Here is a 16,328-nt window from a genome sequence, read left to right as displayed (position 1 = left end):
ACCACTGCTGAATCCAGATGAGGAAAGGTTAACATCAGTCCGTCGGCATGTAGATGTCCCATGAAGGGAACTATCACAACTCCCAGTGGATGGTTGAAGAATCCCAGGTTGATAGAGGGAAGTGTAACAGCCCTTGCGTGTGGCAGATTGTGAGGTCCCGCCGGCATGCAGATATGAAGGCACAGCAAAGGAGCCCTTCAGATGGACACAGCAAGCCCCTGCCGGTGTCCGTGATGTTACTGGATCTCCGACGGAACTCCCTGAAGGCCCAGAAGCCGGCGGAGAGGTGAGTACCAATCAAAAGAATTTTAATCGATCAAAAAAATTAAAGATTAATCCATTAATTAAAAGTTAATTTGCACAGCCCTAATATATATATATATATATATATATATATATATATATATATATATATATATATATATATATATATATATATATATATATATATATATATATATATATATATATATATATATATATATAGTTTGACAAATTTGTTTGGAATCTACGTCGCCTATGGAGATTTTAAAGGGAAAAAGTTTGTCGGCATTCCACGAGCAGACGCAATTTTGAAGCATGACATGTTGGGTATCAATTTACTCGGCGTAACATTATCTTTCACAATATAAAAAAAATTGGGATAACTTTACTGTTGTCTTATTTTTTTATTAAAAAAGTGTATTTTTTTCCCCAAAAAAAGTGCGCTTGTAAGACCGCTGCGCAAATACGGCGTGACAAAGTATTGCAACGATCGCCATTTTATTCTCTAGGGTGTTAGAATAAAAAATATATATAATGTTTGGGGGTTTTAATTAGAGGGAAGGAGATGGCAGTGAAAATAGAGAAAAATTACACATTAGAATTGCTGTTTAGTTAAACGATGTAATGCCATGTAATGTAATGCCAACGGCCACCACCAGATGGCGCCAGCTCACAGAAGGAAGAGCTTGGGATTTCACAAGGCTGCAAAGCCGCGGCCGCAATTACAGGCCGTCGCGGACCCGCCACGATCGCGCGTCGGGGGAGGTGGAGACGCAGGATCCTGGGCCTCCGTGCGCCACCACCTCCTCCGCCGCGCGATGGCCGGTAATTGAGGCCGCGGCCTCGTAGGCCCTAAAGCCGCGGCCTCAATTACCGGCAGGAGCGGGCGCCAGGTCACAATTTCTTGACGCAATTGCGACCTGGCGCACAGACATTGTCGACCCGTGTGTGTGTGTGTGTGTGTGTGTGTGTGTGTGTGTGTGTGTATATATGTGTATATATATGTATGTGTGTGTGTGTGTATATATATATATATATATAATCTCTATCTATATATCTCTTATCTATATCTTTTTTTTTTTTTTTCTTCAATAAGTTTTATTTAAAAAGTTTTAACAGATATACATGTAAGACATTGCATGTTTACATCTAGCAATAAAGTTATAACCATCGTATTCAACAAAATCTTTCCTACCATGTGTCTTCGTACAGAGAAGCGACAGTGTGTTCTGAGCTCATACTTTTTAGACTTAAGTACATGGAAAGGAATAACCGTTTAAGTGTAATATTGAACAATTATACAAATAAGAGTCACAAGGGAACTCATGAGAGAAAGAGGGAGAAGAAAAAGAGTAAAGGGGTGAGAAGTCATCAGTGTGGTGCAATTACCGGTTCAGGGTGGGTCCTCCCGGCGGTACCACAGCTCCCAGACCTTATCATGGGCCTCCAGTCTGTCCTGTATTCTAGCCGCCATCTTCTCAATTAGCTCCACAACCTTAATCCTGGCATATAAAGCCTCGGGGGGCTGCATTTCCAGTGTAATGCCACAGACAACGCGGTTCTGTAAGAACATGTCGGGTCAGATTCTTGTAGGGAGCAGGTATTTTCAATGGGGATAATCCTAGTAGGGCAGAATTTCTGGGCAAGAGGAATCGACCTTTCGAGAAGCAGAGCCAGCTACTGCTGGACCGAGTTCCAGAAAGGGGCGATCAGCGGGCAGCTCCAGTAGATATGGAGGAGGGTTCCCCTAGCCCCATTGCACCGCCAGCAGCGGTCAGAGCTAGTAGGATAAATGGCATGGAAGACATCAGGGGTCATATACCAAAAATAAAGGATTTTGTACGTGTTCTCCTTGTATAGTGTGCAAAGCAAGCTTTTCACCGCCTGAGACCAGATCACCCGCCATTGTTCCATGGAGATCTCCTCACCAAGGGCCTTTTCCCATTTAACCATATAGGCGTGTTTGCCCATAGTATCCACGGGCCATGCGTTCAGTATTTTATAGATATCGGCGATTAAGCCCTTCTGTGCGGAGCCTGCCAATATCCGCCTTTCAAAAGGTGTTGGAGGAGAAAATTGCAGGTTTGGTGCAATAGACAAGGCGTAATGGCGTATCTGGAGATATCCATCGAACTCCTGGCTCGGCAGATCATACTTGGACTGGAGCTCAGCAAATGAGCGCAGTGGAAAAGATTCTGTGTAGTTTAGTCCATGGTGAGGACATTCGATGGGTAAGGCTATCTGGCACCTTGGGATTGCAAGCAAAGGAAGTCAGGAGGGAGCTGTCGGAGGTCAACTTATGCTGGCGCATCAGTTTGCGCCACGTCCGCCGGAGCTGGTTTATAGGGCCCAACATGCGTTTGGGGTCTACGCCGCAATTGCACTCCACAGTAAGTTGTTTGGGTGTCCCGGGGGGGGGGGGGAGCTTTAGCTTTTCTTTCCATCCATTTATTATATAAACACAAGGTGAACCAGGATGCTATGGCCTTCAGCTGGGCTGCCTGATAATATTTAACAAGGTCGTGGTAGGCCAGGCCCCCGTCAAAGCGCGCCGCCGGTAGTACCGAGCGAGGGATCCTATGCCATTTGTAGTTTCAGGTATACTGGAGCAGATCAGTCTGGAGTTTTCTCAGGTGGGAATAAGGCACCGGGATGGGCAGGGTTTGGAACAGGTACAGTATTTTTGGGAGAATCGTCATCTTTACTGACGCCACCCTCCCCAGTAGGGAGATGTGGTGTTTCTTCCACTGCAGGACAAGGTCCCTGATAGAGGATGGGGGGGGGGGGGTTCTGCTGATAAAGGTTGATGAATGTTGGGGTGATGTGGATCCCTAGATACTTAAGGCAGGAGGTTTTCGAACTATATGGGATGTTGGTTTGTAGTTGAGCTACCTCTCTGTCAGGGATATTAATCGGGAGCTCTTCTGATTTAGACACGTTGATTTTGGCCCCATATCGGTCAAGTTCTGCGTGCAGGTTCAGAAGGGAGCTCTTGGGTTGGGTCAACGTGAGGATTATGTCATCAGCGAAGAGTGAAATTTTAAACTCCCGATCCCTAACTAATATGCCTCTGATGTCCGGGTCCCTTTCAAATAGTGGCGGCTAGGGGTTCAACGTTGAGCTTGAAAAGCAGTGGGGGATAGTGGGCATCCCTGCCTAGTGCCATTAGTCACTGGGAATGCGGAGGAAAGAGCAAAAGGGGTCTTCCCTTTTAGAGGAGGGGCCAGAGTATAGATGTAGGATAGCTTGTAGAAAAGGCCCCCTGAACCCCACGTGACATAAAATGGCGAACAGGAAGGGCCACCCCAGACGATCGAAGGCCTTCTCAGCATCCAAGCTAAGTAGCAGGGATTGCCGGCCCTCCCTGTTCACCACCTCCATCAGGTCAATTATTTTCCTAGTGTTGTCTCCCGCTTGATGAATCGGGTTAAAGCCCATCTGGTCTTTATGAATAAGGGAGGGGAGGACAGAGTTCAGACGAATGGAGAGTAATTTGGTAAAGAACTTCAAGTCCAAATTCAAGAGGGCAATGGGCCTGTAGTTGGCACAGAGGGAAGGGTCCTTATCCGGCTTGGGAATCACCGTAATAAAGGCGCGTTGCATATCCTCGGACAGGGGTATCAAGAAGAAAGGCGTTAAACGGTTTACACATGTGAGGGAGTAAGAGGGGGAGAAATGCTTTATAGTATTCATAAGAGAAACCATCTGGACCCGGGGCTTTGTGTGAGGGTAGGGATTTAAGTCTGCTCTAGCTCTTCTACCGTGATAGGTGCGTTTAGGGGGACCAAGTCTGAGGGTTGGAGCTGGGAAATTCCCCTCTGCTCTAGGTAATGATTCATGCGCTGGGTGAGATCAGGAGAGGGAGGGTTAAAGTCTGCAAAGGAATGGGCTATGTCTCTAGGATGGGACACCAGGTATCCTGAGCCGTTCCTTTTAAATGTGCTATCGAAGGTTCTATGTTGAGTTTGATAAAGTCCTCTGGGGAACGGGTAATCGTAATACCAAGATACCTCATGGAGCTGACTCTAAGGAGCGGGGAGGAAGCTTGGAGTAAGGAAGGGACCCCGATGTCTATGGGGAGGATTTGGGATGTATCCCAATTAATTGTTAGGCCGGAACATGTACCAAAGTTTTGAATGGTCTCAAGGGCTGCCTGTAGGGATGGACCCGTATCAGCCAAGTATAACAGCATGTCATCTGCATAAAGGCTAAGGCCCGGATTCACAGACAGCGGCGCACATTTATGCCACCGTAGCGTATCTCCTTTACGCCGACGCAGCGCAGAGAGGCAAGCATGGAATTCACAAAGCACTTCCTCCCAAAACTGCGCTGGGTTTCCTAGGCGTAAGCCGGCGTAGGTGGAAGTGGGCGTGACCCCATGCAAATGATGGGCCGAGCGCCAGACAGATACGTCCACGGGACGGCACATGCGCCATTCGTTATACGTATCTTGGTGCGCATGCTCACAATCACGTCGGAACAACTGCCTAAGATACGCCGGATCACTGTCTATGGCGTGAACGTAACCTACGCCTAGTCATATTCACGTCCAACGTAAAATACGCGGGCTTGAGTTTCCTGGTGCAGACCTTTCCATGTCTTCTGCTGAGTTACACCTGCTTTATGGGGCTTAACATTACGCCGGACGTACAACTTGCGCGCACCAGTCGTAGCCTGCATCGGGCGCATGTACGATCGTGAATCAACGTATCTCCCTCCTTTGCATATTTAAATAGAAAATCCATGGGAGCGCCACATGCGTCCAGCGTAAATATGCGCCCACAATATCACGGAAAGATCAAATTTTATTTTAAGAAGAAAAAAAAAAGTTGAGACCGTTTTGCAGATTTTTAAACAGAACTCCTAATATATTATAGAAAATAAAGTACGGAAACTGCGCTATAAACCAACATGAAATCAGCAGGGGATCAAATACATTTTTCCCTCCAGTGTATGTGACGCTACCCAAAGCTATCACAAGTGGGCTTGTTCACCTTGGTATTATGCCCATCTATATAGCTCTTTACTAGTCTCCAGTTTCCGGACACAGAGTTTGTGATTCTTTGATTCTAGGGATTCTCTTTGAAAAAGTGCTGCGATTCTACAGAATTTGTAATTGAATTGTGTGGCTCTATATTAAGATTTTAGTGACCGTTTTACACTGCGACTGCTTTTGTGTTCCCTTACACATACACCTATGAGATGGAGGGTTATCTGTGAAGGCTGTGATTGGCCCTATTGATCGTATCCCAGAGTGTGGGGGAGACCAGCTATATAGATGAGCGTAATCTACTAAAGAGTGATTGTAAATCACAAATGGCCTCTTTGACTCTACTTATGGTAAGATTTTGCTGTGCTTAGGGTGGTGGATCACTTTGGGGCCACGGATCTATCATTTTATATATGCCAAGATTCTTTTGCTATTCTCCTTTGGTCTCGCTGTTCATGTGGATGCACCTTGTGGATTTGAAACATTATCACACTGGTGTTATTGTTTTGGACTTTTTTTATTAAATTATTTATAGGAGGGGGGGGGCGTTCACACATCCTGTATCTTGTCATATGTATTCTGTTTATTTGCAGTGATTTATTATATGAATGTACCCACTAGAGCTAAACAATTCTGGCTAAAATGAGAATCCCAATTTTTTTTTTTTATTATTTTTTTTATTCTAAAAAAAAAAAAAAAATCCTCTCACGATTCCCTTGACGTGTCATCTTTCACATTTATACAAAAAAATTGGCTTAACTTTACTGTTTCTTTTTTTTTTTTTTATTATTTCATTAAAGTGTGTTTTTTTTTTTCCAAAAAAAGGCATTTTGAAAGACTGTTGCGCAAATACAGTGCGACAAAATATTGCAACAACCGCCATTTCATTCTCTAGGGTTTCTGTTAGAACCCACCAAACATTATATACAGTGGGGGGGAAAAAAATATTTAGTCAGCCACCAATTGTGCAAGTTCTGCCACTTAAAAAGATGAGAGAGGCCTTTAATTGTCATCATAGGTATACCTCAAATATGAGAGACAAAATGTGGAAACAAATCCAGACAATCACATTATCTTTCTGATTTGGAAAGAATTTATTTGCAAATTATGGTAGAAAATAGGTATTTGATATTTCACCTACAAACAAGCAAGATTTCTGTCTCTCACAGACCTGTATCTTCTTCTTTAAGAGGCTCCTCTGTCCTCCACTCATTACCTGTATTAATGGCACCTGTTTGAACTTTTTATCAGTATAAGAGACTCCTGTGCACAACCTCAGTCACACTCCAAACTCCACTATGGTGAAGACCAAAGAGCTGTCGAAGGACACCAGAAACAAAATTGTAGACCTGCACCAGGCTGGGAAGACTGAATCTGCAATAGGCAAGCAGCTTGGTGTGAAGAAATCAACTGTGGAAGCAATAATTGGAAAAATGGAAGACATACAAGACCACTGATCTCCCTCGATCTGGGGCTCCACGCAAGATCTCACTCTATGGGGTCAAAATGATCACAAGGACCGTGAGCAAAAATCCCAGAACCATGTGGGGGGACCTAGTGAATGACCTGCAGAGAGCTGGGACCAATGTAACAAAGGCTATCATGAGTAACACACTACGTCGACATGAACTCAGATCCTGCAGTGCCAGACATGTCCCCCTGCTTAAGCCAGTACATGTCCGGGCCCATCTGAGGTTTGCTAGAGAGCATTTGGATGATCCAGAAGAGGACTGGGAGAATGTCCTATGGTCAGATGAAACCAAAGTAGAACTGTTTGGTAGAAAGACAACTCATCGTGTTTGGAGGAGAGAGAATGCCCAGTTGCAACCAAAGAATGCTATACCTCCTGTGAAGCATGGAGGTGGTAACATCATGCTTTGGGGCTTTTTCTCTGCAAAGGGAACAGGACGACTGATCCGTGTACATGAGAGAATGAATGGGGCCATGTATCGTGAGATTTTGAGTGCAAACCTTCCCATCAGCAAGGGCATTGAAGATGAAACATGGCTGGGTCTTTCAGCATGACGATGATCCCAGACACACCGCTTGGGCAACAGAGTGGCTTCGTAAGAAGCATTTCAAGGTCCTGGAGTGGCCTAGCCAGTCTCCAGATCTCAAGCCCATAGAAAACCTTTGGAGGGAGTTGAGCTGTTGCCCAGCGACAGCCCCAAAACATCACTGCTCTAGAGGAGATCTGCATGGAGGAATGGGCCAACATACCAGCAACAGTGTGTGACACCCTTGTGAAGACTTAGAGAAAACATTTGACCTCGGTCATTGCCAACAAAGGATATATAACAAAGTATTGAGATGAACTTTTGATATTGACCAAATACTTACTTATTTTTCACTATAATTTGCAAATAAATTCTTTCCAAATCAGACAATAAGATTGTCTGTCTCTGTCTGTCTCTGTCTGTCTCTGTCTGTCTCTGTCTGTCTCTGTCTGTCTCTGTCTGTCTCTGTCTGTCTCTGTCTGTCTCTGTCTGTCTCTGTCTGTCTCTGTCTGTCTCTGTCTGTCTCTGTCTGTCTCTGTCTGTCTCTGTCTGTCTCTGTCTGTCTCTGTCTGTCTCTGTCTGTCTCTGTCTGTCTCTGTCTGTCTCTGTCTGTCTCTGTCTGTCTGTATTTGTTTCCACATTTTGTCCCTCATAGTTGAGGTATACCTATGATGACAATTACAGGCCTCTCATCTTAAAGCGGGAGTTCACCCATTTGTAAAAAAAAAAAAATTCTCCCCTTAGCTTCCTGCTCGTTCGGTCTAGGGGAATCGGCTATTTGTATTAAAATATGAGCAGTACTTACCCGTTTTCGAGCTGCATCTTCTTCCGTCGCTTCCGGGTATGGGTCTTCGGGAGCGGGCGTTCCTTCTTGATTGACAGCCTTCCGAGAGGCTTCCGACGGTCGCATCCATCGCGTCACTCGTAGCCGAAAGAAGCCGAACGTCGGTGCGGCTCTATACTGCGCCTGCGCACTGACGTTCGGCTTCTTTCGGAAAATCGTGACGCGATGGATGCGACCGTTGGAAGCCTCTCGGAAGCCTGTCAATCAAGAAGGAACGCCCATTCCCGAAGCCCATACCCGGAAGCGACGGAGAGGATGCATCTCGTAAACGGGTAAGTACTGCACATATTTTAAAATAAAATAGCCGATTCCCCTAGTAAAAACGAGCAGGAATCTAAGGGGGAAAAGTGCCCTCTAAGGGTGAACCCCCGCTTTAAGTGGGAGAACTTGCACAATTGGAGGCTGACTAAATACCTTTTTGCCCCACTGTATGTATGTAATTTTCTAGCAAAAAAATACAGATTTTTTTTTTTTTTTAACTTGTAAACAACAAGTGTCTGAAAAAGATTTAGTCTTTTAAGTGGTTAAACTTCCCTCATTTAGGGATAAAACTTTTATACAGAAGTTTAACAAGACACGTGGTCACTCATTCTAATTAGAAGAAAAGAGGTTTAACCTTAAACTACGTAGAGGGTTCTTTACTGGTAAGAGCGGCAAGGATGTGGAATTCCCTTTCACAGGCGGTGGTCTTAGCACGGGGCATCGATAGTTTCTTGAAACTAATAGTTTCTTGAAACTATTAGATACGCTCCTGAATGACCACAACGTGTAGAGATATACAAGGTAATGCTGACATATAATCGCACACATCGGTTGGACCTGTCTTTTTTTTTTTTTCAACCTCACCTACTATGTAACTATTTGCAGACCGAAGTTCATTCCTTTTGATCTAAAAGGACTAAGTGTTACAATGTTTAAAGTTATTTCCATCTAAGCAATGTTGTCAAACTTGGCAGGCTATCTGTTTTTTTATTTTTTTATTTTGACAGCTGTCAGTAGTGAGCAGAGAACTCTCTGCACTGAATCAGGAAAATGCTTTAAGATCGCAGTGGAGGTAATCGCAATCTCAATTCTTTTAACGATTAATCCTGCAGCTATAGTACACATGTATGATTTGTTTTTAATTGTTGCGCTGCACTCTTTCCGTATGTACAATTTTGATAAATTCATGTCAATTGAGGTACTGCCAGCTATTTATATCCTCGTATTGCAATTTCTTTTTATTTTTACTTTCCTGGTGCCTCCATGGCAGCATACCAATGGTCATGGCTCCGCCCCCGACCGACCCACAGGACCACATAACTCTCTCAATAAAAGGAGTCCGCCCCCCCCCCCCCCGTTTAGGCATTCTTTTTTCTGTCCTCATCCCGCAGGATCATACGTCAGCTCTACCTCACCATCTCATGGTGTGACCGTTGCAGGTTCATGCTCTCCTGCAGGACGGAGTCCTATGGCTTGGGCTGCTAAAGGCGCCAGATAAGTATAGGAGCCCTTTTTTTTTGTGGATCCTTTTTTTGGGGCACTTGTTTATACCTCCAGGAGCCTGTTGCTTTTCCTCCTCTCCAGGTAACATAGGCTGACTGTTCCAAGGCATCCCCACTTGATTCTTCCCCAGGTCACTGATTAAAAGCTCCCCACGTTGCATAAAGCCAGCCGTCCAGTGCACCCCACTTACCGCCAGTGTCTGTATCGCTCCTCGGCTGGATGCCTGAGCATCGGTTCCCCCCACGAGCTGCGAGCGCTTTGCGCGCGTCACATGACTCAGATTTGTCATCTCGGTGGGCGGAGTCGCATCGGCCGCGCATGCGCACTTCGCGTCCGGTGGCCATCTTGGTACTCCCAAGGCATTAAAACAGCCTGTATCTCTCATTTGAGAGCAGACTGACACTGGGGTAGCATCTCCAGCCTTCCTCTCCTGTTGGATTCCCCTGCAGAAAGCGCTATGGATCCCTGCCAGGGTACAACCTTTTTTACTGTCTATACAGAAAAAATATATAAAAAAAACACCTTTGTTTGTGAGGCTTGATTTTTTTTGGGGGATTGTTTTGTTCTAAATTTGCCCTTAGCTGTCCTGGACATAGTCATGCCAATACAAAAAGATTCTCAACATTCCACTAGGTAAGGGCTGCTACAGTCAGGTAAGTTTAAAAAAAAAAAAGAGCACTACAGCAGTCGTACAATACAGCCTTTTTTTGTGGTTTTGTCTCCGCAGCCCGCAACAAGACGCATCTCACAGATCTTCCCGCGACAGAGGCTCAGGGGGCCATAGGAGTTCAGGCCACCCCCACACTTCAGGCCGCAACTCAAGCAGCCAACGAAGTTCTTCCCACCGCTCCTCATCCAAACCAAGAGGGGATGACTGTTGGGTTTGTGGTAAAAAAGCCCTACCAGAGAAATTGGCCTGCGGCCAATGCTTTTTGGAAGCTACAGCAGAAAAACAGGGTTCTTCAAGCTCTATAAAAGATCTTATCAAGGAATCAATCAGGGAGTTGGCTTCAGCACAAAGTACCTCTTCTCCCTCTGCTGATCAGGAGATCGCTGGCCCATCCACCCCATACCCTGGGGAAGAGGTCTTGGAGGAGGAGTCAGTCTCAAATGAGGAAGAATTTTCAACTTTTGACTTTAGTCTAGTGGAACCCTTTGTGGTGGCAGTCAAGGACGCTATTCAATAAGAGGAAGAATGCCCCGAACCCCCGTCCAAAACAAAGAAGTATTTTCCTCATTTAACGAAAAAGGTTTCTAATTTCCCGCTTATGGAGGAAATTAAGGGGATCATACTAGGGGAATGGCAGAAGGTAGATAAGAGGCCAGTCGCCTTTAACCGTCTCCAAAAGCTGTATCCGTTGGTCGAATCGGATGCCAAACTCTTTGACTCCATTCCAGCGGTGGATGCTTCAGTCATGAGACTGGCAAAAAATACGACCCTACCACTAGAAGACTCGGTCTCCTTCAAAGATGCCTTGGACCGGAGGATCGACGCAAACCTTAAAAAGATGTACCAAGCGACTGGAGGGGCTTGCAAGCCGGCGGTGGCCTTATCTTCCGTTTCCAGGGCCACCAGGGTGTGGGCTGACAACATCGAGACAGCTCTCAGAGCAGGCATAGACACCGAAGAAGTTATTAAGGCATTAGATGAGCTAAAGCTGGCATCAGATTTCATGGCAGAAGCAGCGATAGATGTCTTAAGAAGTTCCTCCAGGGCCATGCTGTATTCAATCACGGCCAGAAGGGCCCTGTGGTTAAAACCATGGGCGGCAGACCCATCTTCTAAGCAATCGTGGTGTCTCATTCCGTACGACGGGAAAGCGCTTTTTGGGGAGAAGATGGACTCCGCGATATCAAGAGTCACGGGTGGAAAGAGTGGTTTGATCCCTCAAGATAGAAGCAGAAGGAAGAGATTCGCTCCCAGGCCTGGAGCTCAACAAAGAGGAAGGGACTCAAGATCCTATCGCCCAGGGTGAAACCAAAACCCACGACTTCCGTTGGAGATACCCAGAAGTCTTTTTGACTCCTCTACCACCCAGACCAGCCTAGTGGGAGCAAGACTCAAGTCCTATGCACAGGTTTGGGTGGAAGGGTGCACCGATCTATGGGCAGTGTCCACCATCCTCCGAGGACATTTCTGGAGGTTCAAAACCCGCCCCCCACCCTTTTCTTTCCAAGATACCAAGATCCCGGCTTCCAAGGAGAAAAGGGAAGTATTTCAGTACATCCGAATACTTCTACAACAGAAGGCAGTGTTACCAGTACCGACATCAGAGATAAACTCAGGATTCTACTCTCCCGTCTTTTTAGTTCCCAAGAAGACGGGAGGATGGAGGCCCGTACTGGATTTGAAAAAATTAAACAAGTATATCAGATTGGAACGCTTCAAGATGGAGGCTCTGAACACAGTAATCTTATTAGTCCAACCAGGGGACTGGATGGTCTGCATAGACCTCCAAGATGCGTATCTGCACATTCCGATACACAGCCAGTTCCAACATTTCTTGCGGTTCAAAGTGGGCAGCCTACGTCTACAGTTCCAATGCCTCCCGTTTGGAATCTCATCAGCTCCCAGAACGTTTACGAAAGTGTTAGGGGCCATCCTAGTACCCCTTCGGGAAAAGGGAATACGAGTACTGTATTACTTGGACGATATTCTAATTTTGTCTCAGCACAAAAGTACCTTAGAGGAGCACACTCAAACAGTACTAAGCACCTTGTCCAGGTTCGGCTGGTTGATCAACATGACAAAAAGCCAGCTAATTCCAACGCAGAGAATGGCTTATTTGGGGGCCCTATTCAATACCCCGGAGAGATCGGTCTCTCTGCCACCCGAGAAGATTCCAATTTTGATTCAGAAGGTAAAACGAGCAATGGGTTCCCGCATCATGCCAGCGTCAGACTGTCTGAGTCTCATAGGCTCCCTCGCTCCATGCATCCCAATGATAAAATGGGCCAGATGGCGCCTACAGGAATTTCAACTAGGTTTCCTAGCACAATGGGGGAAGGAACATCTCAAGCAGAAAATAATGGTGACCTCTTCGATGAAATCCAGCCTTTGGTGGTGGACAAGACCCTCCAATCTACTAGTTCCTCGGACCAGTTACCTGGACCGTCCTTACATCAGACGCCAGTCAGCTCGGTTGGGGAGCCCACACCCAAGACAAGCTAGTTCAAGGGAGGTGGCCGTTCAGTGCGGAGGGAGTGATATCCAATATCCTGGAGCTAAGAGCGGCGTGGATGGCGTTTCTGCATCTAGCTTCTCTCCTCAGGGACAAACCTGTCCTTCTCCAAATGGACAACAGACAACCGTAGCCTACATCCAGAACCAAGGGGGCACACACAGCAGGTCACTACTCAGCGAAGTAACTCCGATAATCTCCTGGGCAGAGAAAAATCTATGCGACCTTCGGGCATCCTATATTCCGGGACCAGAGAACCAGCTAGCCGATCACCTGTCAAGGTCGTTCTGCAACAACAACGAATGGTCTCTAGACCAAGAGGTCTTCAACAGGATCTGCCAACAGTGGGGGACTCCCCAAATAGATCTTTGCCTCACCTCGAAAACCCCTCTATTTTTCTCGAGGGCACCATGTCCGACAGCAGCGGGTATAGATGCCTTGATCCAGCCTTGGACATTCCAGTTGGGATATGCTTTTCCCCCAACTCCCTTAATTCTGAGATTCCTCCAGCATCTGACAAAGGAAGATGTCACCATCCTGGCGATCATTCCATATTGGCCAAGGAGGCCGTGGTTCTCGCTCTTGGTCAGTCTGTCACTAGGCAGTCCGACTCCTCTACCTCTCAGGAACAACCTGCTGGCTCAGGGCAACTTCATTCACCCGCATCCAGAGATACTGGACTTGAGGGTCTGGAAATTGAAAGGAGGAGGCTGGGGGACTTGGTGTTCACAGGAGGTCATTCAAACCCTTTTACTTGCAAGGAAATCTTCCACGAACACCACTTACTACAGAATATGGAAGAAGTTTGTGGCTCTGGCGGAATCCAACCAATTCAATCCATTATTTCCTGAAGTCCATAATATTCTGTTATTTCTACAGTCAGGCCTAGACCTAGGTTTGGGCCACAGCACTCTAAAGGTCCAGGTGTCTGCCATCTCAGCTCTAACAGATATCAGATGGGCTCATAATCCATTGGTGGACCGATTTCTGAAAGCGGTTCTGAGACTACGCCCGCCTAGGAAATCTCTATACCCCAAGTGGGATCTGACAATTGTGCTAGAAGCCCTAGCACGTTCCCGCTTCGCTCCTACAGAAGGTTGCTCACTGGAAGACATTACTTAGAAAACAGCCTTTCTAATTGCCATCACGTCGGGCCGCAGGGTATCGGAAATCCAAGCCCTGGGAGCCCAAGAGCCTTATATCACCTTCTTTCCAGACAGGGTGGTACTACAGCCGATTCATCAGTTCATTCCCAAAGTACCTTCGGTCTTTCATCTCAATCAGGAATGGGTCCTTCCAACGTTTGAAGGAGAGCAAGCATCCTCAAACTTGCACGAGCTAGATGTAGCCAGATCCTTCAAACACTATCTTAAGTTAACTCAGGAATTCCGAAAGGACCAACGTCTCTTCGTCATCCCGAAAGGAGCAAGGAAAGGGAAAGCAGCTTCCAAGACAACAGTGGCAAGATGGATCGTTGGACTCATTCAGAAAACCGGGCTAGTGGTCTTCCTATTCCTAAAGCGGTAAGCGCTCATTCAACGAGAGGGGTCGCCTCGTCCTGGGCAGCTTTGGCACGGGTCTCCCCGGAGACAATCTGCAGGGCAGCAAGCTGGTCTTCCTTCAGCACCTTTATGTCACACTATAGCCTAGATCCGGCAGCTCTCACCTCCCGAGACTTTGGGAGAAAGATGCTAGAACGCTCTACTCTGTAGTTATTAAATATATTTTTTTGAGCAGTACCCTCCCTGTAAGCGAGTTATTTGACCATTGGTATGCTGCCATGGAGGCACCAGGAAAACGGAAAATTGAATACTTACCTTTCTGTAATTTTCCTTTCCTGGTGCCTACCCATGGCAGCATACACCCTCCCTTATGAACTGGTCTGAGGTCTAGTTACTAAGAATGCCTAAACGGGGGGGGGGGGGGGAACTCCTTTTATTGAGAGAGTTATGTGGTCCTGTGGGTCGGTCGGGGCCGGAGCCATGACCATTGGTATGCTGCCATGGGTAGGCACCAGGAAAGGAAAATTACAGAAAGGTAAGTATTCAATTTTCCGTTTTTTCTGTGTAAGAGACTGGTCGCTGCTGCTGCTCTTTCTGCTTGTGCAGTGTATCTGTTCAGTATTCCAGTGTTTTTAGTATTCGTGGCTGGAAACGAGAACACTGGTACGGATCAAAAAATGCTACTTCAGGCCTTAAGGCTGCTTGTGGTTAGTGATTGTCACAAAGTGGCCGTATAGTAGCTAAGTGTCCTTAATGGCAGCTTTCATGGTGCCAGAAAATGCAACATGCAATAAGGCCCAATCTCTCCAGGTTACATAGCTCTCTGCAGTCAGGAGTGGTGGGGTCTGCTGCTCCCAGTTGTGCAACACATTGCTAATGTCACTGCTTGTTTTATACAAGGTGATAACTCGGTGTTTCTCAACTCCAGTCCTAAAGGAGCCCCAACAGGTCATGTTTTCAGGATTTCCCTCAGATGAAACGGCTGTGGTAACTACTAAGGCAGTAAAACTGATCAAATCACCTCTACAAAATAATGGAAAACATGACCTGTTGGGGTGCCTTAAGCACTGAAGTTGATAAACCCTGTAATAACTAAGTGGGTTTGCAAAGGCATTTGGTGCACCCAGAGTGGATTCATATTTAAATAAGCTCAGCTGTAAGACTGTGTAGATGGTTGAAACAGCCTAGTTGAGAGGAAATCGATACTGGCTGGCATAAAAGTATAATTAAGGCACACTAAATGTTGACTTTTGGTATCTATAATAGACCAATCTGTTTGCTTTTCTGTGTAGGATCCTTACCGTGGATGGAATTGTGGATAAAGCCAAAAGGGGGCGTTATTATGAGAAGCCGTGTATCCAGAAACGAAGGATTAAATATGAGACCTGTAAACGCATCTATAACTCCGAAATGACCCGTAAAGTAGCATTCCTATCTCGGAAGACTCGGCAGGACGCCTGGCCAGGATGCTAGTGTCTGAATTTATATCCAGCCAAAGACTGCATTTGATCTTCTGAGTCTCTGTTATGGTTCCATTTTGGCAAAACATTCAGGCTGGCCTCACAGCTCTCTGCGTTAATACACATGCATTTAATTAAGATGCCTTGATTCATTTGAAAAGGCTGCCACATTAAAACAAATTAACCTACACCTTTCAGTGTAATGCAGTGCATCACAACATACAATGGTTACCAGGCATTGAGGCTTTCTGGAACACGGGAGCATTGGGATGCTATCAAAATCTATAACGCAGCAATGCACATAATGTGTTATATGTACATTGCTACAGTGCTGTGAAGGGGCCCTAATTCAATACTGGCCATGCAACAGAGACGCTTCAAATATTACATTGCAATTCATGTCAATGTCATAGAATGGTATTTGTACGAGGGGCTGGTAACGCAAACTTTTTGCATTAGAAGCAGCTTGTCTTGTAAAATTTCCCTTTTCTTCTAAAATAGTGCTTTGTGGAGAATTTGTATAAAATAATTAAGAATAACATTTATTCAGGGGGAGTATTTATTACAGTTTGTGGGATACATTTGCTGTACCTGGAAAAAGCTG

The 16,328-nt window shown here is 45.9% G+C and overlaps 1 protein-coding gene across 2 annotated transcripts in view; it reads left to right on the top strand.

Moving 5' to 3' along the window:
* The window catches only part of MRPS21 (mitochondrial ribosomal protein S21), a 36,304-nt gene extending 20,390 nt beyond the window's left edge, over nt 1-15,914 (top strand). For both annotated transcript variants that reach the window (XM_040359578.1, XM_040359577.1), the window contains one exon: nt 15,557-15,914. In XM_040359578.1, coding sequence (XP_040215512.1) covers nt 15,557-15,737 — 181 coding nt within the window. In that variant the 3' untranslated portion in view covers nt 15,738-15,914. The remainder of the gene's footprint in view (nt 1-15,556) is intronic.
* Nucleotides 15,915-16,328: the final 414 nt, after the last annotated feature.

This window comes from Rana temporaria, chromosome 7 (assembly GCF_905171775.1).
Source record: "Rana temporaria chromosome 7, aRanTem1.1, whole genome shotgun sequence".
Lineage (NCBI taxonomy): Eukaryota > Metazoa > Chordata > Amphibia > Anura > Ranidae > Rana > Rana temporaria.
Note: the sequence above shows the minus strand (reverse complement) of the source record. Positions and strands in the feature narration are given on the sequence as shown.